This window comes from Empidonax traillii, unplaced genomic scaffold, assembly GCF_003031625.1.
Source record: "Empidonax traillii isolate 1590-97213 ecotype Southwest subspecies unplaced genomic scaffold, ASM303162v1 scaffold221:size740363, whole genome shotgun sequence".
NCBI lineage: Eukaryota > Metazoa > Chordata > Aves > Passeriformes > Tyrannidae > Empidonax > Empidonax traillii.
This window is the reverse complement of record NW_020955414.1, coordinates 340,872-365,246: the sequence shown is the minus strand read 5'-3', so window position 1 is coordinate 365,246 and position 24,375 is coordinate 340,872. Positions and strand designations below refer to the sequence as shown.

At 42.3% G+C, this 24,375-nt stretch overlaps 1 protein-coding gene across 1 annotated transcript; it reads left to right on the top strand.

The window, feature by feature from the left end:
* The first annotated feature begins 20,683 nt into the window (after positions 1-20,683).
* On the top strand, positions 20,684-24,143 carry AVPR1A (arginine vasopressin receptor 1A). Its single transcript, XM_027887769.1, has 3 exons — positions 20,684-21,885; positions 23,608-23,909; positions 23,947-24,143. Exons 1-2 carry the CDS (start codon positions 20,847-20,849, stop codon positions 23,889-23,891), a joined length of 1,323 nt encoding a protein of 440 aa, XP_027743570.1. The 5' UTR covers positions 20,684-20,846; the 3' UTR covers positions 23,892-23,909; positions 23,947-24,143.
* The last annotated feature ends 232 nt before the right edge of the window (positions 24,144-24,375 follow it).

Sequence of the window (24,375 nt, the reverse complement as noted above, 5' to 3'; positions counted from 1 at the left end):
CGGCCCTCCAGCCAGTTCTTAACCCAACAGAAAGTGCATCTGTCCAAGTGCAATGGTGATGCAAATGACTTTTTGCAATGATCATTAACTGACTCTTCAGAAGCTGTGGCATTCACCAATAAATGTATTGTGAAGTTGAACATTGTCAATGCATACAGATAAATGGGAAAAGTAAATGGAGAGCATAGTAAGTGTCCTGGGACATTAGGCATCATTAAAAGTGAAAGTTGATTGTTGACTTTATGCTTAACATTAATACAGGTACCGTGTTTTTCATCTTTACACAGAGGACTCAAGGATATCCTTGCACCAAGGAAGGTATACAACTCTCTGAAAACAGACTTGTGCATCAGGTAAAAAATGTGCTGGAAAGGGGATATGTTTGCTCTAGTGTGGTCACTTTTCTGTTCATAGTGAGGTGCACTAACAGAGGGAACTCAAAGGTCAGTTCTTTACAGTATCTTGACCACCCCTGACCTGTTCAGAAAATGTGAATGAGAGTTCATATGATATAGCACGGCTCAAGCTTTCACTTTAACATTTCCTCCTTTTCCTGGACCTTGGTTTAAATTTATATCAGAGGCTGTCCTAGTTACAGGGGCCAGGACCAGTTTATCACTATGTGGGTATAACCAAAACTGTTTATTCTACAACCCCTCTGTCATTTCTGATGGACTGTTAATAGTGGATCATTTGCAGCAGCTGCCCAGGGCACATCTGACACCTGAGGCTACAAGCTGGGTGTTAAAGAACACCAATGACTCAGCTGTGATAACTCCCCTCCAGGGAGGCAATAGCACCTTCACAGCGAGACTGAGGGGTCATCTCTGCTAATGGGCCATACTGGACTGCCATAACAGGCAGCTGCAATGACCTAGACCATCAAAGACTCCAAAAATACCCCATGACTCACCCACTGTGAAACTCCCCACCCTGGGGGAGGTACTGGGCATTCCCACCTGAACCTGAGCCTATATAATCTTGGGGTTTTGGAACTTCTGGTGCCACTTGTTGGATCCAGAGGAGGATCAGAACTTCAACAGGACTGTGACTGCCACTCTTGATAAGACTGCTGCCGCTATTTCAACAGAATCATGACCAGACCAACAAGTTTTCCTTTCCTTTTACTTTGCACTCGGGAGGCCACATGGTGCTCAGCACAAGGGCTAATGAACATTGTTCTGATCTTGTCCCAGTGTGATGGGTTACACATCTGTCTTTGGGGGGTTAAGACTAGGGTTGTTTAGGGGTTTTTCTGTATTGTATTTATTGTAATCATTTTACTAAATTGTAGCTCTGACTTGTATTCTCTTAAGTTGGGTTCACTTCTCCTGCTAGTTTGCTTTTAAACCAGCACAGAAATGTAGGCAAATTATAGGAGTAGGTATAGATTTGGGAGTAGATTAAGTGACATTTTTGATCCTGCTACCCCCCCTCCAACAGTGAAGTTCAACTTAGAACCAGACTAGTCATTGCTTCAAGGAGCAGGTGTAGCTACTGAAGGGTGCTGGGTCACAAACTGAAACAAGGTGTTGGTCTTACAGTGTTTCTAGAAAGTGTTAGCTTAACAGTCAGGAACAGTTGAAAAACCACTTAGAGGGGATTAGAAAGGAACATAGCAAAGTAGTTAGGCCACTCTAGAAATTGATGGTGTGCTCTTATCTGAACGGTTATGTCATGTTTCTTTTCTTCCATTTCAGAATGGATGATAACAATGGAGAAGTTATAGATGTAGGCCATAAGAATCTTTAAAAGTATGGAATATTCACATTCATCCCCTCTGGGTCAGCAAAGTCCTTATTCCTCAAACTGGTGGAGGGTGGGAAAATATTTGTAAAGTACAATGGCACACATCTCTTTGGGTGTTGACAACTGGCAGTGATAGGGCACAGGCTCAGATAGGCCCTTATTCTGACCAGTAGAGCCATCCTAATGCTAGCTTTTTGCAAATGCAGGCTTGTGAAAAGAGAAGGCAGAGAAGACCTGGTCCATCGGGGTGCAGGACAAGCCACCAAAAGGGAAACTGGACACCTGGATTGAAGAATTGCTTCCTTGAGGAACCAGCAGAGGCCCTTTAGACACCCAGTGTAGGAAAGATTAATCTGGAATGAAAATGGAAAGATAGATTCTATCTTTTCACTGAATAATGACACATTAAAAAAATTAAAAAAAAAATAAAATAGAGCAAGCTGCCACAAAGTATCTTCTTTAAGTAGAATGATTCTTTGTTCTCTTTATGAGCTTATACAAAATATAAAGGAATCCTGTCATGTTAGCACAGTAGAAGTTTTCATAAGCTTCTTATGCAAAGGACAAGGTGTTTTGCAAATATAAGACATTTATTTTTATAAATGACATGAAGAGGACCCAGAGCATACCTAGGAATGCTCCATCCTATACTGCACAGTACAGCAGTCACACACACTTCCCACATGAACTATTTAATCTGTTTCTGGTGGTTTGTTTTTTTTTGTTTGTTTGTTTTTTTCTTCACAGAATCACAGAATATTCTGAGTTGGAAGGGGCCCACAAGGATCATCAAGTCCAACTCTTATGTGAATGGCCTGAAGAGGTATTAAACCCACAACCTTTGTATTATTAGCACCATACTCTAACCAGCTGAGCTAGTCTCAGGGTAATTTGTAGAAAGGAAACAACCATATTGTGTTGCCTTTAATAATGGGATGTTTTGCAGTCAGTAAAAATACCTGGAAAAAAAAATTAGTAAGATAAATGGGTAGACCAAGGCAGGAGGACAAGCTGTTTCAGTCTATTTTCACTATATGCCTTATAGTCTGCGCAGGTCATTGCCTGGGATTCACAGACTGTTGGTCTACATGAACTTCTGTTGTGCTTGAACATAGAAGAGTAGAAGCGATATGTGTCTAAACTTAACAAGACATGTGAATCCACCATGTGTTAGTACTTATACAAAATAATCAGAAACCTTTAGGTAGAAAGAGAGATTTGGAGATCATCTGGTCCAGTTCACCTGGTCAGGCAGGGTCACCTAGAGGAGTGTGTCAAGACTGTGACCAGTCACATTTCCAACCTCTTCAAGAATGACAACTCCACAACCTCTCTCTGTAACCTGTTTGATCATGCTTACAGTAAAAATTGTTTTCTTGTGTTCAGAGCACCCCCCAGATTGCAGCTTGTGGTGTCATGTCACGGGTTTCCCTGTGTTTTGTGTGTGTTTTGCTGCAGTGCATTTGTTTTGTATCCAGTTGTATAGATGTTTCAACTATAAACACTTATGACAGAGCTATATTTAGCTTTTTCATGTGTCTTCCTGCAGTAAGTCAGAAGGTAACTGCTCTGCTGGCAGACAGGGCAGGGAGCAGATGGCTGGTGAAAAGACTTTCTGAGTTCTTATGCCTAGTAGATAACTTACCACCTCATTTCCACACTTCTCTTGTGCCATTCATTTGCCTGGAGATCGAGATATATATGATATATAGATATATATGATCTTTTCAGTACTAAGTTTCTTCCCCCCTGAAAATTCAAGTTAGTAAATCATGCTTGGTTTTGATTTCTCTCCCTGTTGAAAACAGGATTCAGAGAAGTGACAACTGTATCAGAATTAAGTATTGATAAAAATGTTTATCCTGCATGCTTAGTTTCCTTAGTTTTCCTGTGTTGGCTTGAGAAATTCAGCCGTAATGTGCTCATTTTGTTTCTGACACTGCCAGCTCAGTACAGGCAGGTATCTGGGTAGCTCCATTCCTCTGAAAAACCAGGTCAAATTCAAGCACTAACATTCTCAGAAGTAAGATAATTATTGTTTCTTCCAATGGCTGGTCTCATAATTTTCTCAGCCATGTTTCTGAACTCCCACATCAGCACAATCAGTCTTGAAATGACAACTTTGAGTCATTCAATACCAGCAAAATTTAGAAAATTCAGCTTTATTTTATTTTAGACACAAAAATTGTCCTTCATGCCAGAAGTATGGTATCAAATTTACCATCTGCGAAGAGTGTTAGGAGTACGTATAGACCTCTGGTTTGAAGGTCAGGTGGAAGCAAAGTGGGTTTAGTGCCTTTTTTATTTCTCAGAAACTGCAAGCCTCCTGTTCTCAAATATTCTGATGCAAATAAGAAAATTAATTGCAATCTACTGCAGGGTTTGAAAGGATGGTGTAGGTTTACTGAGGAGTATGAGAGACAGTGACACCACAAACAAGGAAACAAGTGGAAAGGATGCATAAAATTCAAAAATGTTTCCTACATAAGTGAAGGAAAACTAGATATACTGCAAGGCAGCAGGATAGTACAAGTGTCCAATGTGTTCTATTTTTTTCTTTTGACATCTGGGTAAGCAAGCAGAACCTTCAGGTCTGACAGGCACCAATACTGGACAGTGTGTGAACTGAATATTTTAAGAAAATTGCAGATGAATGAGGACAGGGATGGTGCAGCATTTCAAGAGTTTCTTTCAAAGCTTGTGAAATCTGATTCTATCCTCTTTGATCACATACTTCAGTGCAAGATCCCCCCAAAACAGGTGAGGAGATGTGCAAGGGGGAAAGGGAGAACACTAGGTTAATTTTGGAGCTCCAGGTGATACGTGAAGCTTTGATTTTACCAAAGGAAGTAAGAGCATGAGAGTCATCAGGAAGAGCTGAACCCTCAGCTCCAACCAAATCAGCTGAAAACTTCTCATCCACGCCAATCCTGATGACAAATGGGTAATATTTTCTGTACCCTTAGCTGGCCACTGGCAAAACCACAGGTGACATGAAGGAGTGTCATTGCATCCAGGTCCCGACTGTTTTTCCAAGCTAGAATTTAGGAGTGTTTGAAAGAACATGTGGCTTATTGCTCCTATTGTCCTTCCACCCCATAAGAAGTTTCTCTCATAGATCTCCTGGTGCTGTACACTGTTTGTGGAGAAGCATCACCTAGCTCTTCCCTCTCAGCATGGCACGGCTTCCTGCCTTTAGAGGGGCTCCCAGGGTTGCAAAAGTTTCCATCTCCAGGTGCATAAGAACCCTGAAGTTTTTTGAGATGAGACCCCCAGTAGATTCTCTGTGTTCAGTGATTTAAACATGTCTTGTGCTTGGTTTGAAGCTGGGAGATTTCTTCCTCTGGCAATGGTGCCAGTCACACCTTAGGCCCCATTTTTCTTCGGGACAAGTATGCAAGCCAGACCGGGTGCATACTATCTCCAAATACACAAGTGACAGATTTAAACTTTTGTTTATCATTTGTTTCCTGGATCCCAGCAAACAGTGCAGGAAAATTGTTTATACTGCCTGACAGCAGAACAGGCAGAAGAAGGGAATGGGTGATTTATCCAGTAGCTATAGGCCAGGGAAAGACCAGGAGGGATACATTAATTTTTCCAGTATGCATTAATAGCGGAATACTGAAGGTTACATTATTTTGGGTGGTAGAGAAGAAATGAAGACTATTTTAGTGGAAGAAAATTAACTAATTGTTATGTGTGAAAACATCTGCATTTCAGTAACAAACCATTATGCGTCTGGTATTACTACCATGAAATTTTGCTTAAAATCTAAGTCATGCATGTAAGTGTTAATAGCCTAGAAACTGCAAATGCATTGCAAACCTCAGGAACCTGGGTTGGGAGTGTTCATGCAGAACTGGAAGATGACCAGGAATACTGGTGAGGGAATTAAAATATTACTAAATGCTTGTTTGTGAAGTCATTTGGATAATGGATGGATCTGCCTCCCATTACTGTGGCAGTTATCAATCTTCATAACAAAGCATTTGGTTGTCAGTGAATCTGTTGAAATTGACTGAAAGAAGAAGCTTGTGTAAGAATTTGGGGCATGGCAGGCATTGGCTTAGCAATATTTATTAATACTGAAAGGAGCTCCTACGCACAAAGAGCATATTGGATCTTAGTTCTTTTCTACCTAGAGCACTGACAAATTCAAGGCAACACTTTTTCACAGGTGATGACTGAAGTTGTGAGCCAGCAGAATGGACTTGGAGGCCTATATAGAGGTAGATCAATGCAGGCATCTGCTGAGAGGAAATAAAACCAGCCAGGCAATGGAGTGGAGGGTGATTTTTTCCAAGATAAACTCAGTTGCCTGCAAGAGGACCACATCTAAAACCATATTGTAACTAGAATGATCCCAACTGCTTTCTGACCATATGGCCAAGAGCCAAGCTTAGCCCATGTCTGTATACTGAAAATTGCTGCCTCCATCCAAACTACGTGTTTACTTGTCAGTGACCCTGGCAAGAGTCCTAAAAACTTCTGAGCCCAGGCCACTTACACATTGAAATTGATCCTGCACACTGCAGGGCCTCAGTGGAATGGATATTTGGACAGCTGGACACAGACACTGGGAGACAGACATGCCTTGGTCACTGCTAATGCCCTAACAACCCATGGAAGCACCTCACAGCAGAAGCACCACTAATGTCTTGCAAACCCTGTGCATCTACTCTGACCTTGCTTTGCTCCCTTGTCTCAACAACAGACACCATCAAGAACTATATGAAGCCATCTGTTGCCATCACAGCCCTAGCAAACACTGCAACAGAACCCATAATATCCTTATGCCTTGCCCTAAGAAGAGTCAGGAAACAGATCTCTGTTTTCTTTCCCTTTGTTCATATTCCTGACATGTGCAACCTCAATACCTCCTCGCCCTCCTGCCTCCTATTTCTACTGGCTTTTTGACAATTTAATGCTGCCCACCATGGTCCCTACTTTCCCATCATATTCTTCGCTTTTCACTCCCTACGTGCTTCTTACAATTTCTCCCCACTACTGTTTGCTCTCTTCCTGCCTTTTCTGCAATGCCTTTCTGAACTACACAGCAAAAGCTAATTCACAAAATGCTTCCTGTCCTCTCCATGCAAGACAAGACTTGCTTGGGCTACTGTCAGCTTGCTGAATTACTCTGTGCCTAGATGGCCCCCTAGGATTCTTTGGGCTCTGCACCTCTGCCATTCCTGCATTGCACTTCCTGATTACTGCTGCAGCTGCTTCTGCAGCTTTTCCTGCCTCAAAGGCTCTGCCCAGTAACCAACAATTTTGTGTGGTCTCTGCATCGAAGTTTCAACTGCATTGTTCAGGGAAACTCAGTTCTAGGTTTTGTCTTCACTTGACTATGAGCTTACCTCATCATCCACAGGGTACCGCATCTTGCTCCTGGATGATGGATTGTGTGTAGACGTTCCCTCCTTGCTAGGCAAGGGTATCAAAAGCTCCACAAAGCCTACAAAAAACTTACTCTGATCTGAGTAACATTGGAGGACGGCTGGGGCTTAGAAGATCCCCAGCCCTGACTGGGGAAGAGGTGCTAAGTAATCCCCTGGCTTTAGGGTAACCCTGAGTGAAGTAGGGGTCCCTAACAGATTCAGTCTTGTTTGGGAGATCAGTGCATCCATCTGAGTTTGTTCCCTATACTCAGTGGTGACAGCATCTCGGAGGCAGAACTGGTCACTGTTTGAAATACTCTTCACCAGCTGTAGTTACTGTAGGAGGCTTTGTAAAGCTGTAGTGCAGCTCCCACCAGCGGGACCCCTATCACAGGACTTCCGCGGTATGTTTAGTATGGTTCCCCTTCCTCCATATTTTTTTCTCTTCTGAGGTAGTGTTAGGAAATAGTTACAAATTAATTCAGCAGTTAGGCAATAAGAAAACTAGGGCAGTTCTTATAGGTAGAAAATTGTTCCATTGATTCAGTAAAGTTAGTTGTTGATAATTTAGTATACTAAATTATACTGACACACTATAGTATGTCAGTTACTTCTTGTGGTTGTAATATAGCTTATATTACAAGAGGCCACGCTGGTAGGTAAAGGTAATAAGATTCATTAAAACAACTGACACAAATCATTACTAGTGATATCACCTACAAATCTTGCCTCTCCTCTATCCTTTGACTACTACAGTCACAAAAATATACCTATTTCACCATTATGGGCAGTGTCCCCTTATCAGTGTTTGATCTTCCCTCATTTACCTTATTCTCTTTGCCTCCTCCTTTCCTATTTCTTGTCTCCTCCTCCTTTCCTATTTCTTGTCTCCTCTCCTGTCACTCCTCCATTTCCTTTGCTGTAGCATTGTTCATTCCCTCCCTAAAAGATATTTCACTGGAGACATCTTGTCCCCCCTTAGTAAAATGATCAACAGTTGCATATGTGCATATTGCCTCTTGAAGTCGTAAATGGATTCTAATTTTGGAGTGTTCAAAGAGAAACTCTCTTCTTCCAGATTCAGTTACATATTGTCTTCAGATTCAGTTTATAAAGTAGCTCCCATACTTGAACCATATATTCTCATACCTACAAAATCTATGTATTTTTAGTTTGTAAATACAAGCTTGAATTCTGTAAACTGCACATTACCAGCAGGACAGATTTCAGTTGTTTATGTAAGTGACATTTGAGTTAGTGTATTACACACTAAAAAAGAATTAGGACATTTTATTTCTAAATTTGTCTCAGTCCTCAAAATGTTAGGCATGTGTCATTGTGGCAAATAGTTCACATTGCTAAGTGATTTCATCTCTAAGTGTTTCATCTCTACAGTGCTCCTTGTCTACTGCAGGGTGTTAGTTTAGAAAATAAATAGCATTTACATAGGGGCGACCATCAGAACTCATAACATCTCTGTTCTACAGGTTTGTTTCACCTGTCCCACTGCTGTCTTGATTCAGGGCACAAATGATAAACACAAGATAACAATTCAAAACTCTTGGTCTATTCTACATGTTCTTCTGTAAATTGCAAACACACAGGGAGGCTGCTCCTCTGGCATCTGCAGTGGGCACAAAAATTGTTCCAAATTCTTGTATGTTTGCTTTTTTTTTATTTTACAAATCTGGAAAGATAGGAATTCTATGCAAGAGAAGCAAAGGCAAAATGCTGCATGCATTTTTTGAATGGTTGTATATGTTTATTAATTTTGTTTGAGGAAATTAATTTCCTCAGGAGTTCTCATGAAAAACATTTGGATATGGTCATTGCACCACAAGAAAATCTGCAGTGTTGCTTAGCAAATGTTAGATAGCACATACACCGCTCAGTCTGCCTATCTTTGTATCTTGTGCAATCACTTGTTACTCAAATGCTCTCTTTGTATCCATAGATCCCAAAGCACTAAGAAAAAATTCAGTTCACATTCTAGGAAGTGAAACAAAGCCACAAAGACTTTATAGCTTATATTACAAGCTATTCTGTTTCATCCTATTGCCCTGTGTATCTCCTGGTTTCACTGAAATGTGCAATATGCATGACAGTTCCTTGGCAATTGTCTTATCATTTGGTTCCGGAAAGTCTAAAGAGATCTGCGTAGTCCAATGCAATTTTTCTCTATGTTTATTCTTACTACAGAAGAAATATCTTCAATTTGCAGATAAACCAAATTCTTTAAGAAAAAAAGGTTTTGTTACCAAAGAAGCCTGGTAATGGAAGAGAGAATTTTCCTCCTCATGCAGAACAATCAGGCAACATTTTTCATGATGCATTTTAAAATCAAACCTTGCATATTGATGAACTAAACTATGAACATAAAAGGAAAGTACATAATGATGCTGTAAAGGACTGTATAGCTTCATTAATCTACAAGCCAATACTTATTTGGCTCTCTGTCATCTTAAAAGAACATCTACAATACAATTAAAGAAGATAAAATTCATGAAGACTAAGCAAGTCTTTACTGGACATTGTGAATTTGTCTGGAGTTCTTCACTGACGATTAAAATAGGAATTGTATTAAGGTTGTCAGGCAGGTGATGATGTGTTAATGTAGTGCAGAGTAATTCTATTCAAAGCACATGCATTATCATCATCATCCAGAGAAATAAGGAGGAGCAGATCAAATCTTAATGACCCTCTGAATGCCTATTCAGGCACATCTGTCACTTCTCTAGTTAAAACTAGTATTCTCCAAATCATCCATGGAACTGTGTAAAGCAGTCAATCTAAAGGAGACATAAAAAATTATTCAGCAAATTAATAGTTACTGAGAATTTCTACTGAGGTCAGCTCATGTCGGGTTTCAAGATACAATTTTGTTAATGGCCATTGCTATTCATAGGTAAATTAAAGTGGCACCTTTAACATCACACTACAGCTATTAAAGGGAATTCTTTGACCTAAATGCTGCATTTGTGTTTTGACAAACTCATCTGGGCTGTTGCAGTCTGATAGCTGAAGCTGAAGAAATAGTGACAGCCTAGGTATTTGGCTCATCTTGATGCTCTGTGGTTGTCCTCCCTTCTTTTCCTGCCATCCCTGTAGAAACATACTGAGTAAAGTGGAAAAGTGGAAAAGGTGTAATGAAGAATCGCTTTTTTAGCTCTGGAGTTCCCATAACTTTTCATAATATTTTGGGATTTGAAAGTTTATATTGATCTTATAGCCTGACTTGATTTTAAAACTCCCTTTTTGTACTTTTTTCCCCTTCTTTTATTAGTTTAGTACCTCCATGAGGAGCCCATGAATATGCAGTTAGTTTCTATATATTAACCAGACTTGTCATTTTACCTCATCTTCATGGTTACACTGCCTTTATCCTTACAGCTGGAAATTACTAGGATATTTTAAGCTTCACATTTTCCGTATTTTAGTGTTTTGTAGTTCCTCTGGAAATAACTAAATCTGGAAAGTCTGTTTTAAGTAATTCAAAATATTTCTAGATTCTTAAGAAAGTTAGTAACTTCAGAATAATCTTCCATTAGTAGTCAAGATCTCAGAGTTTTAAACTTGAATAGATGCTCCAAATTTGTAAAGCCTTTGTAAACTCGTGTCTGGCTCTTATTGCTGAGTTTGGCAAAAAGCTTTGTTCCTGTAGCCTTTTTAAAATCTATTCCCTATTACATTTTCTTGGCATAAGATTCTGACATTATCTTGAAAAACAGAAAAAGAGCAAGATATGCCTCTTGTGTATGTATAAAACCAAAATAACTGATTTGCAGCCCACTATTTTCAGGTTGCCTTCTTGCAAATGAAGATCTCTCTTACATATTTTCATAAAGACAATTTTCTCTACTAAGACATTTTTCTAAACAAATTATGAAAGAGTATGATATGTAACATTGCAATGCAATGTACCATAAAAGCAAAATGTTTAAGTTTGTATATATCCATGAATTATATGGGAAAATAAAATGTCTCAATACTTAGCCTGTTCTAGTATAATACAAAGCTAAAACCTTTTGGAAATAGTTGGAATAATTGATCAAAAATCATGTGAATGCAGTTTATTATAAGGTTCAAGCAGCATCAGAATATTTTAATACAGGATCATGGAAATGATCATAGAGTTGGGTGCCTGTAAAAAGTTTATATTGTCTAGTAAACAGCCCATGGTTTGATATAAAACCAAAGAATACTGTAACAAGTAGGTTTCAGCACCTTGCTAAAGAGACATTTTCCCAACCTGTACATGTGGACTTGCTCTGTACTCCTTTCCAGCATTTCAGCAGTACCTTTTAATGCTGCACATTGTTGATGTAGTGACCTAAATCTCTACCCTGAAATCTAGTCATGAAAAACATGAATTCACCATAGGAAACACCCAAGCTGCAGACACTTTGGATGCTGATATGATTAGGGTGCTTGAATGTATTCTGGAATGCTCTTTCTGATGACGCTGTTGAATGGCATATGAGGATGGTGTCATGGACTATGAAAAGCTGTGAGGTGTTCTAAGATTGATTGTTGACAGTTGTAGAGGATGGAAGAAGTTGAGATGAAGAAGATCTCTCATTATTTCTGGTAGTCTTTCCCAGGATTTCTTGTATGCAAACAGTGTTACCAGTATCTTGTTCAGAATCATTCACTGGCAATGAATTTCTTTTCACCATTCATACATGTGAGTTGCCAATCACATCTCTAGCTAGGAGGGTCTCATTGATGACTACCTTTGATTTCAGAGTCTCACTGATGACTGAGACAACACCGAGACAGCACTGAAGTCTTGGGGCACTTCCTGAATTTGGGTTTACACTCCATTTGCCTTTTTTATTCCTGAACTTGTTCAATATGCCAAATTACTTGTGAGTTGACTGATAAAATCTTTTTATACAATTACCAGGAAAATTCATGTGCACCTTTTGAAAGGATCAGTTCTAGGAAAATTTCATTTTTAGTGTTGGAGAAATGCAAGGAAAAGTTTTTTCTCGTTTCCTTTTGAAAAGGTTCATATATGAATGCTCCTAGAAGTCTAAGAGTTTCATGAAACTCCATGTCTGGCTTCTAACTGTAGAATTCTGTTTCAAATTTTCTGTACTCCTCTGCTCTACCTGAGTATGATCTGGATTTGGCTACTCCAGTACAATCACCTCTGTTCCTCCCTGTAGAGCTGAAAGAAAATCAAAACTATAAAACCTATTTTCTGTAGTCCAAAAAAGCCATCTCACATGGTTTACTAATCCTGCTATTGGCAAATCAAGCATAAGCAATGTAATGACAAAGCTTACCCAGAAACCATTAAAAATATTTATTCACTGGAAATAAAATTATACACTTTGGCTTATAGCTTGGCTGTATCTCATGGGAATGCTTTTCCTCTCGTGTCATGCTAGGCAGTTTGTTAGTACCTCCTATCCCCTAAACTTTATTGCTTTATTATCCTTCTTTATCCAAGAAGCATGTAGATTTTCCTCTGGTCATAAAAGGAACAAGTAAAATGTTCCACGATATAATATTGCTAAATATGATGATAAGGGGAGTGCAAAGAGAGTCTGCTTAAAGCTGCCAGGAGGAGAACTTGTTTGGAGTGAAAATTATAAACTGTACCAGGTTATAGTATAAAGCAAGAATACCTCAGAGGGATCTGGAGCTGCAGTAATGAATGTCAGTAAGTTCTCCCTATCTAAGTACTTACCATGACACAATTTAACTTACAGCAACTTGGATACCTGTACAAAAATCATTCCATATTTGACATAGGGCTGCTAACTACCAGTCTGCACCCATAAGCATTTAGAAAAACCCCACAACAAAATCAGCAGCCAAGATACTCAGTGCACTATGTAAATATCATTGATCATTCCCTCTTTCTCTCTCTGTTTCTTCTGGTCTTCTTCAACACCCAAATCTGCCTCATCAGTGTAAGAAACTAAGGTTGAGGCACCAGGGCATCTCTTCTGTGCCCATGCCTGAGACACAGAGCTGCTGCTCGGATTCTTCTTCCACACTCTCATGTGTTACCCTACAGACAGCTCCAAGGTCCTTGGACTGTGTTTCAGCTTTCTTCTCTCTGACTGTCAATGTCTGATCCTTCTCTGCCTTCTTCAATGCCACTGTTTATTTTGTTTTCTCTCTGGAGAGGCCTAAGCAGAAAAGAGCCTGTGCTGTCTGGACTACCAGATTGTTGCAGGCTCAGTTAGGGACAGAAGATGTGATAAGAGAAGACACACTGGAAGCAGGTAGAGAATGTGCTCTTCGCTTCTACTGCATGTTGACCATGCTGTAGGCCACAGTTCAGGTTAAAGAGAGCAATACATCTGTAGCCTTTGGGATCCTTAAATTGCCATTATAATTAAAAGATTTTTAGCCAGCTTTCTTCCAGAGATGACTGTACTTTGTACAGAAAGGACAGTCTCACATAGGATAATCCTGAAGAAGCAGGAAAATGAATGTGTTTAAGCATCCATAAGACTAACTGGCATTTGTACCTCCTCTTGGTCTGATAGAAAGACTGAAACCTATTTCTCAGGAATGCAGTATTAAAATGACTGTGACACTAGCACCCTGAACTTGTGAGAATGCAGCTGCTACAATATTTTCAGCACAGATGATTTGAGAGGTGTTTTCTTTACATAATGATTACATCAGTATTCTGCATCAATCATCAATATTTCATATCAGCAGGCTCTTCAAAATGTTCACCATGAGAAAAATTACGTACACAGTTTCATGATCAATTAACTTTAAAATGCTTTATAATGTGTTTCTTAATGATAGCTACAACAAAAATTTTTGCCATAAACAGGAGCATTATTATCTTTCTTCCATAAATGTTAAGTGCCTTTTTCTTTCAATTAGAATTATGAAACAGTAATGCTCTGCCAGTGTATTCTATAGCGTGCTTTCAGTTCTTGGCATGGTTCTGGGATACATAAGGCAATGTTGTACAATGACTAGCTTTTACACAAATTCACCATTTCCTAGAATCAGTTGATAGTGTCATTGTCAGATACAGTCAAATTCCTCATAAAAATTGTCATGCATAGGTTGTCTATATTTCTTTCTAATACCTTAAATACCTGATGAGAACTTTTATTAGTACTACAATAGTTTTGTAAGAGAGTTTCATCTCATTATATCAAGTATTTTCTGAGAAGAAATCACAGGAATAATCCTAAAATTCATTTCACTTTGCTTATACTGATCACTCTTGCCACCAAACTCTCTGAATTATTTTATTTTGCCTTGGCTTAGTGTATATTAACTAGGAGAGAATGCAAAAGTCATTATTAATTTGCCTCTTGATAAATCAAAACTTGCACAAGGCATAAGGAAGGTAGGTGTTAACACAGTGACAGAAAGAGTAGGCGCATCAGTTTTTTGTGACAAAGTTTGGGGTGGTGGGGCAGGGGGAGATTGCAGGTTCTGTGAGGAGCTGACAGAAGCTTCCCCTGTGTGCAATAGGGCCAGTGGCAGATGGATCCAACACAGACCCACTGCTGGCCAAGTCCAAGTGCCTCTGTGATAATGAGTTTAAGTAGAGAAAACCCCCTTGCAGAACAGCAGCCAGAGGTAGGAGTGAGAATACGCGAGAAACAACTCTGCAGACACAAAGGTCACAGGAGAAGGAGAGGAAGGAGGTGCTTTAGGCACCGGAGCTGAGATTCCCCTCTGGCCCGTGGAAGACCTCATGCCAGAGCAGTGAATACCTGATGGAGATAGTGACTCTGTGGGAAGCTCCTGCAGGAGCAGGTTGGCTGACAAGACTTGTTACCCTACAGGGGACCCACACTGGGGCAGCCTACTCCTGAAGGACTGCACTCCAAGAAAAGGGACACTTGCTGGAGCAACTCATGAAGAACTGCAGCCTGTGGGAAGGACTTACGTTGGAGAAGTTCCTGGAGGGCTGTTTCCCATGGGAGCGACCTCACACTGGAGCAAGTGAAGAGTATGAGGAGTCCTGTCCTGCAGAAAAAGAGCAGCAGAAACATGTAATGAACTGACCACAGCCCCATTCCCCATCCATGCTGTCAGGGAGGAGATAGAGAATTCCGCAGTGGAGTTAAGCCTGAGAAGAGGGGAGGCGTGGGGGGAAGATGTTTTGTAGATTTGGTTTTATTCCTCATTGTTCTATTCTGATCTGATCAGTAATAAATTTAACTGATTTCCCCAAGTCAAGTCTGTGTTGCCTGTGGTAGTGATGGGTGAGGGATTTACCCCTGTCCTTATCTTGACCCACCAGCTTTTCCTCAGGTTTTTCTGTCCCTTGTCCAGCTAAGGAGGGGAGTGATAGAGTGGCTTTGGTGGACACCTGACATCCAGCCAGCATCAGGCCACCACAATATGTTACAGATGGAATGACATTATAGATAAGAGTAATTTAGAAACTGGCTCAAGGCAACAAGAACCTTTTACATCTCTAAAATAAGAGAACTGAGAGATAAAACTACTGACTATGTACTTAAAGCAAAAACACAGATGCAGTATCTGTAGAAGAGAAAAATGCATATTAAGTCTCTTTCAGGTCTGGAAAGTCTGAGATTACACCATTTCACCAGGTAGATATAATGTGAGGAAGCTCAGTTCTAAATTTTTTGTATTCTAATGACAGCATTGAATGAATCTGTGGATTTATGTCCCAATGATTTTAATCCTTCAGATTTAATGAGATATTTGCTGGCTGAAACTCTAGTAAAACTGTCTCAGACAGATTTTTATTGTGACTTGGACATGATGAAAGTCTCAGTAATGTGATGCAATGGGGAAAGGCAGGAGCTTTCCCCATGTGTTTTTTTTTGTATGTTCCTTCCACAACATTATAAACATGAAAAGGCCGATCATCCCTTCAAATGCCTATGTCCTTCTCTGCCTTGAAATCCGGACAGGCTGGGAAGCTGCTGTGTTAACTTTTCTTCAGGGGAGTGGTTGAAAACTCTGAATCCTAAAGGCCCTGACTGCTGTCAAGCCAGGTCAGCAAGGATGCAGGGAAGGAGGCAAAAGGAAAAGGACAACATGCTGCATCTTCTGATGACATTTAGCTGCACAGGCTGCTCTGCAGTACTACCTGAACACTACAGTCAACCTCCATGTGCTGGTTTAGCTGGGAGAGAGTTAATTTTCTCCACACTAGCTTTTATGTGGCTATGTTTTGGATTTGTGCTTGAAACCAGGTTCATATAATGGAAATGCTTTTGTCACTGCTGAGCAGTGCTTACACAGAGTCAAGGCCTTATATGTTTCTCTCAACACTCAACAGTAAAGAAGCTGGGAGGGGTCACAGCTGGGACATGTGGTCTCATGCTCAGCATGTAAAGCCCAGGGAAGAGGGAAGAAGGGAGGGATGTTCAGAGTGATGGTGTTTGTCTTCCCAAGTCACTGTTATGTGTGATGAAGCACTGCTTTCCTGAAGAAGGTTGAAAACCTGCCTGCCCATGGGAAATGGTGAATGAATTACTTGTTTTACTTTGCTTGTGTGCAAGGCTTTTGCTTTATTTATTAAACTGTTTTTATCTCAACCCATGAGTTTTCTCACTTTCACCCTTCCAATTCTCTCCCCATCCCACCAGGGAGGATTGAGTGAGCAGCTGGTGGTGCTCAGTTGTTTTCTGTGGTTAAACCATGACATGCCATCACAGAGAGAAACACAGTATAACAGGGATGGTCAGACACAATTTCCTGTGTATACAAATACCAGAATCTGGATATACTTTCAGTTTAACAAGCAAAGGAAAACTTGGGGCATAACCTTAAAGCTTTTTGTTTTCTGGCCACTTTTAGACAATTCCAGATAATAAACTGGGCTTTTGCAAACTGTGTCCTGAGAGCTAATCTTCAGTTCCTGTCTCTTATGGATCGTTTGTTAATTCTGTATTTTACAGAGTAGGAGTTTGCCCTTAGTCTTACTCATTTCTTGGTCTTGTACTACAGCCTTTTTAGAACCCTGAATTCAGACTTGCAGTCTGCTTTGAAGGCAGTTTGGGGCAATTCTCCATGTAGTTCTATTCTAGTACTGAAAAAGCTAGACCAATAGAGGTTGTAAACAAGGCATTTTTTTCAGGAAGATGGTTTGTGCCCCAGATGTTCTCCTGACTGCCTTGAGGAGTCATTTGCTTCCCGGGGACAGCAAATGGATGGGGTGTCTGCTTGCCTCCCTGGTGACCCCAGTCTCTAGCAGTCCCTCATGCAGTATATGGGCTTTTTCCCGTGCTTGTTTCCCATAGATGTGAATTTGAAGGTTGGAATCTGCAGCACCTAAGTCTTGTGGCTCTCTGGGAAAAGCTATCAAACTCATCCTTGCTAAATAGTGTTGGTCAAAGGGAGCAGTGCAGATACTTTGACCTTGGAGAGAGATCACAGGAGACAGCTGTTTGTATCTATGTAGATGGTTTATGTGCTTTTTAACAAGGCAGCTGAATCCTCTACAAATAAACAGGCCTCCTTTTTTTAGCATGCTTTAACCCTTATCCTGCATAAGGAATTTATTTGATTAAAAAGCTTGACCTTTTTTTTGCTTATATTGCTTTGCTGCAACTCTAATGACTAAAGCAACTCTTCACAAAACCTGGCAGACAATCATTTAGCTACTACAAGTAGCTACAATTCAAAACTGTCAGTTTTCCCAAAGATTATGCTAAAAGCCCCCTACTTTTTGTTTGAGGTTATCTTGCAGAATACAAATCATCATCAATTTCCCATGATTAAAATCCCGAGCCTTTGACTTACTCAGAGCATTTCTTTTGCCATGGAAGAAGAGGCTAAGACTACAGCTTAAGTCACCACCACAACAGCAAGGGATGAACAAAAACCAGCTGCATTTGGCAACACGCTGGATCATGTTCCAGTTAGGTTTTTGAGTACTCTACAGAGTCCTCAACGAATTCAAAGTTCACAAAGATATCTGGCAACCTTAAGCACATTTACAGAAACCTATATGGTAGCAGAGAATATACCAGAAACCCTTGCCACTCTTAGACATTTTTATAGAAAGCTTTGTACAGAAAGCTAGTGAGAACAAATAAAGGTTTCTTGTGACAGCAATCTCAATTTTCTTTACTGAGAGCTTTCATCTCTAAGCTGAGCTCCAAGTGAGCCACAGGGAAAAGATGTTAATTTCATCTAGCAGCCTTCCCAGTGGCAATTTTTCTCTTTGGAAAGGAATTCTACAAGTTTTCCCCCGTGTTGACTTCCATGTTACAGATTTCTGCGGGCAGAGGAATCCTCTCCATGTCTGGTCAGTCTGGTCAGATAGGAGAGCATTAGTCGTTCAGCTTGATAAGGACACTTGAAAAAACTAAAAATTATACTGATTAATTTGAAGAACACAAATACTGTTAGAATTAAGCAAACAAGATCAGAGTAGAAGCTGATTAAACTGGTATAGAAACCTTAAGAGTCCTGAATTTGCTTAACATCTAGAGCAGGAGGACATTTTTTAGCTACCAGATATAAATAAAACTCTCTACTGAATTACTTAGTTTTGTTGAAATGAACAAAGTTGCACCAGCCTAGTTAGATGTTATCTATAAAAACATCAATATTGACTAATTTTGAGAATGGAACAAAAAAAGGCACAAAGACTAACCCTAGATTACTTTTCTTTTTTTTTTTCTGAGGGAGTACGCCCCAACAAAAATTGTTATCGATATCATGCTTAACATTACAAGTAGTCTCTAGGTAAAGCCTTGTGCAATGATATTGAGGTGAGTTTCCAGCCCTTTGCTCTGGAAACATTCTCATAAATGCTATCCTGAAGAAGAGGGTATGGATTGGAAATGAACACTTCTGAGATGATATGGGCTTGACAAACTCTCAGTATTCTGAACAACCACCGTTATCTTATTGTCTGGCTGTTAAAAATATGTCTTTGTCAACCCTGAAGTTTCATCTCTTCTGTTAATGGATGACATACCCAGAAGTGAAGAGAGCTTTATAATCCTCACACAGTTTGCACAGCAGAAAACCTGTTAGCAGGGTTTCCTGAGTAACACCATTCATTTACTTAGCATTCAACTCCTGTAGAGCATGTCAGAGAGATGGGAAAGGAATGGGAAAGAAGCCTCGGTAGTGGTGCAGTATTGTGAGATTTGTGATACATAGTTTTAATTTCCCTCTCTGTTTGACCTGAAACATGCAGATGTGTTGTGTGGTGCACAGTTCCCAGGTCTAACACAAGGAAAATGCACTAAGCTGTGAATAATGCACAGAACCATTCACAAAAATCAGGTTTTGGAACAAAGGCAAATTTAAAAAATAAGTTTACTAGAAACTTAGGGTAGCTACATTTACTGTCTGTATTTCCAGGTTTTGGGGTTTTTTTTGCAGCTTTTTCTGGAAAAAACCCTTTGCACTGTAGGAGCAGGTGTACTCCTAGATTCCTGCCACTAATCCCCAAGGGAAGGATCACTATCCCAGTGGTAGACTGATGTGGGTGCGCATACCTTTCCACAGGTGAACAAGCCCAGAAAGCGGGAAGAAAGCCTGGGATAAAGTCTTGTGTAATGCTAGCATGTTCAGAAGCATACAATCTTCTTCTATTTTAAACTTTAATACTATTCTGGAGTCAAAACTTTTAGAAAAGTATTTTTAATCGAATTTTTCATTCTTCCCTGTTGTTTATTCTCCCTGTAAAACCACATTTTTATAACTAAATTTAACTGCAATTATATATGAGAAGACTCAGAGAGTTTGATTAAAACCAAAGAAGAGCTAGCACCTAACATAATATTTCTTTGTTGTGATCTTATGAATTTTTGTGTGACTGAAGGAAGGAGTTTCTAAATGAAGGATCAAATTCAGTTTCTGGTAAAATCAGAGTGTAAAACCACACTCATGACAATGGGACCAGACTTTGCACAAGTTCATTCACTCTGTCAAGAGCAGGAAAACTCCTCAGCTAAAACATGCTCAAAACTGGAATTTAAAGGACTCACTGCCATTAGCAAATGAGGGTATTTTGATTTTACTTGCAGAAATGTGTGGTTTAGACCTGTATGCCAAGATCTGGATGACATTTATTGTCCTATATGAAGTCCTGAAGCCTTCAGAAACATTAGTTGCTTTAAACACCTGCACTATTTTTTCTAATCATATGCTTCTCTGGAGGAGACCCTAGCATGACTGGGAAATGCCAAAGACCCAGACGGAATCTCTCTCAGAGCCAAACCGGCACTCCTCACCGACAAGTCACTTTGCCTTGCTAGAAGCTGGATCGGGGCGTGCAGACTGATGCTGACAGACCTCTATCTACTCTGCACGGTAACAGCAACAATTTTATTCTCCATCAAACTTCTAAGTGCTGCTTTACTTGGCCGTGAGGGAGCTCTCCGGGCGCACCGTTCCGGCCCGAGCAGCCCTTGCCGCTGCTCCGCCCCGCCGGGCTCCGAGGGGGCCGGGAAGGATTGTCGGATCCCGCTCCCCCCGGCGCAGCTTTCTGGGCGGAGCGGCTCCGGTCCCTCGGCGAGCCCAGCCTCCCTGCTCGGCGGGGCGATCGGAGGGGCGCGGAGGAGACGGTGGCGGCAGCAGGGGGAAGGAAAGGGCTGGCGTCAGGCGCTGGGCAGCCACTGGCACGGGAGCTCCCCTCGTCTCGCCTCCCGCGGCGGGGACATAAAGGCACCTGGCCCGGCGCTCCGCGATACCGGGGCGGGGAGGCGGTGGCGACGGGCGAGCAGACGTGCGGGGGGTCGGGTCGGGCCCCTCTGCGTAGCCCTCTCCATGCGCCTCGCCGGCGGCGCAGGCTCTCCCCGGGCCGCGCCCTCGCCCGGGAACGGCAGCCAGTGGCGGGCGGCGGAGCCGGGCGGCGGCGGCAGCGGCAGCCCCAGCCCCGAGGCGTGGTCGGGGTCGCCCAACGGCAGCCTGGACGGCTGGGACCCCTTCGGACGGGACGAGGAGCTGGCGAAGCTGGAGATCGCGGTGCTGGCCGTCACCTTCGCGGTGGCGGTGGTGGGGAACGGCAGCGTGCTGCTGGCCCTGCGGCGCACGCCGCGCAAGGCATCCCGCATGCACCTCTTCATCCGCCACCTCAGCCTAGCCGACCTGGTGGTAGCCTTCTTCCAGGTGCTGCCCCAGCTCTGCTGGGAGGTGACCCACCGCTTCCACGGCTCCGACGGGCTCTGCCGCGTCGTCAAGCACCTGCAGGTCTTCGGCATGTTCGCCTCGGCGTACATGCTGGTGGCCATGACCGCCGACCGCTACATCGCCGTCTGCCATCCGCTGAAGACGCTGCAGCAGCCCACCAAGCGCTCATACGGGATGATCGCGGCGGCCTGGGCTCTCAGCCTTCTGCTCAGCACCCCGCAGTACTTCATCTTCTCACTCAGCGAGGTGGAGCGCGGCTCGCAGGTCTACGACTGCTGGGCGCACTTCATCATGCCGTGGGGGCCCCGCGCGTACATCACCTGGATCACCGGTGGCATCTTCGTCGCGCCCGTCCTCATACTCATCACCTGCTACGGCTTCATCTGCTACCACATCTGGCGCAACGCCCGGGGGAAGACGCGCCCGGGGGAGGCGGTGGCGGCGGGGAAGGAGGCGGCGGCGGCGGCAGCGAGTGCCGGACGGCGGGCGGGTAGCGGCGGCCCGCAGCGGGGACTGCTACTCGCTCCCTGTGTCAGCAGCGTCAAGACCATCTCCCGCGCCAAGATCCGCACCGTCAAGATGACCTTCGTTATCGTGTCGGTGTACGTCGTCTGCTGGGCACCCTTCTTCACCATCCAGATGTGGTCCGTCTGGGACCAGCGATTCCCCTGGGTCGGTAGGTGATGCCTTCAGTTCCCCCACCAGCCGCCCCGCACGCGTTAAGGGTCCCTCGGGGGTGCAGCCGGCTGTCCTGGGCTCTGCACATCCCTGAACCGAGCGTGGGGAAGACGGGGCGCGAAGCGGCGAGTGGGACCGGAGCGCGCCCTCTCGGCACCGCCCGACCGAAGGGGCCCCTCTCCCCCGGGAATAGCGGCTGAACGCCCTGGTGCGGGCAGGTGAGACAGCCCTGGCGCCGCCGCCGTCCTCGGCACCGCTCGCACTCGCGAACCCGGCGGTCCCGGAGGCGGCGGCGACCGCGGCGCTCTGCTCGGTCTGTCCCGGGAGCAGCCAGAGCGGCTGCTGGAGGCAGCTGGCCCCCGGAGAGGAACAGCATGCGCTAGATTCTCATCCAGAGCAATGCGAGCGGATGGAAAATGGCAAATATTTGCTGCCATAATTTGAGCCAGCAGCATTTTCTTCCGTTTGAAGCTGCCGATAAGAAAACTTAAGAAACGTTTCATGTTATTGTGGAGCATATACACATATAGGTCAGGAGCAGTTATAAGCCTTCTTTTCTGTATCTGCTACCTAACAGTGGGGTTGAGTGCACCCTGAACCCTTCCTCTCAGCAGGGCAGCCACCTCTGAGTAGCTCCTTTAGTCAGTCACCAGTTTGCATGAATCACTGGCAATGTAGATTTTGGAAATACCTGTCCCACTGTTAAATATGGCTAAAAATAATTCGTGAGTTTAAAAGCTATTACATAGGTAAAGAGCAGGCAGCATTATATGGCAGGCACCATATACCCTGTTTCTTCATAATGCAAAAGAAGTAAAGCAAAATATTGGAATTCATAAGTTTTTTATTTTTCTTAATATCCATAAATTATTGCTTACTGTAGTGAGACCATTGATTGCTTCTAGCATGGGACTAAAGTCAAGCCTAAAGGTTTGTAGTGCACAAATAGATTTTTTTTTTTTTTTACTTCAAAAGAAATGAAACCGAATTGAATAGATGGGTATTTGCTAGGTTTGTTTGAAGAGATTCTTTAAATCCATGGAACTGCATAACACAGCAATTATAATTCTTTGGAGATTCTATAAGTACAAGGAAAGATAACTAATAAGTGGTTAAACTAAATATATATTTAGAGTATTTGATATAACTATCAAATACTTATTGAAGGTAGAAGACAACAGCATTTTCATGGCATAATGCTAACTTCGATTTTCCCTTTAGTAAAATTCATTTAATCTCCAAAATCCAGATTTGATCAAAAAGCCAATAGTCAGTTGAGCACTCAACACTTTTCAGCATGACGATGTATACAGCAAAATTAAGTCTTATGGAAAGCAGTAGGAAATCAGTGGGAATTTTGCCATTGTCTCCCAGGGTTCTGGATAAAAACTGTTCAGTATTTAAAGCATGAGCTTATCAACACATGGGTACACATCAGTGGAAATGGGACTAAAGCATGATTTTGGATGGATTATCCCATAAATTATTCTGTCACAGCTTTTTGAAGTCTGTTCAGACAAATTCCCATTGGCTTCAATGGCAGCGTTGCATAAATAAGAACTTTACTGGTTATGTTCTCATTACTCATTTCAAATGGTGCAGCTTAACTTTTAGAACTAGAATATTCAGGAAAATAAATCAAACAGTTAATGAAGCAATTGACTGAATGGTGCAAATGTTCTTTTGGTGATTAAATGTGTTTCTTCCCCCCCCTCCCCAGATTCTGAAAACACTGCGACTACTGTTACGGCTCTGCTGGCCAGTCTGAACAGTTGCTGTAACCCGTGGATCTACATGTTCTTCAGCGGGCACCTCCTGCAAGACTGCGTACAGAGCTTCCCTTGCTGTCAAAAAATAAAGCAAACGCTGAGTAAAGAAGATTCAAACAGCAATAGCAGGCGACAGACTTCTTTCACCAACAACAGAAGCCCAACCCACAGCTTAAACACCTGGAGAGAGGTGCCCCTCTCTAAATCAACCAGTTTCATCCCCATTCCAACATGAGACAGGCTGCGGGGCAGGCAAGGCTTGCAGTCCTGTCACAGCATTTGAGAAGGTTACGGCATGGCACTTTATGCCTATCAAAGGCACCAGGCACGGTACCAAGAATGACTAACATGGCTATAAGACAAACATGCTGCCTTGCTCAATAAACTATTCTGCAGCATGTCAGTTATTTTCTGAAAGGTATTTAGGACTTGAGCAACTGATAAGGAAGGCATGGCAACAATAAAGCAATTATTTTTTTAAATAGAATATATTTTAATTTTTTGTCGGTTTCTAAAATACTAAGTGCATTGTTTGCTTGCTGTGTAAAGCAGTAAAAATAGTGGAGTTGTCATGTTTTGGGATAACTCCACTCTCTAGTGTTAATGCCTAAAACTTCTCATGATTGTCTGATGAAGTCACAGGGAAAGAAGACAATATGAGCAAGACTAGTGATTAAACACAAAAAGAAAGAATGTGGGAGAAAGTCCTGGCTGTCCAG

Coding starts and splice junctions, on each gene's coding strand:
- AVPR1A (XM_027887769.1), top strand. CDS start 20,847: ATGCGCCTCGCCGGCGGCGCAGGCTCTCCCCGGGCCGCGCCCTCGCCC. Junction 21,886..23,607: donor CCAGCGATTCCCCTGGGTCG/GTAGGTGATGCC, acceptor CCCCCTCCCCAG/ATTCTGAAAACACTGCGACT.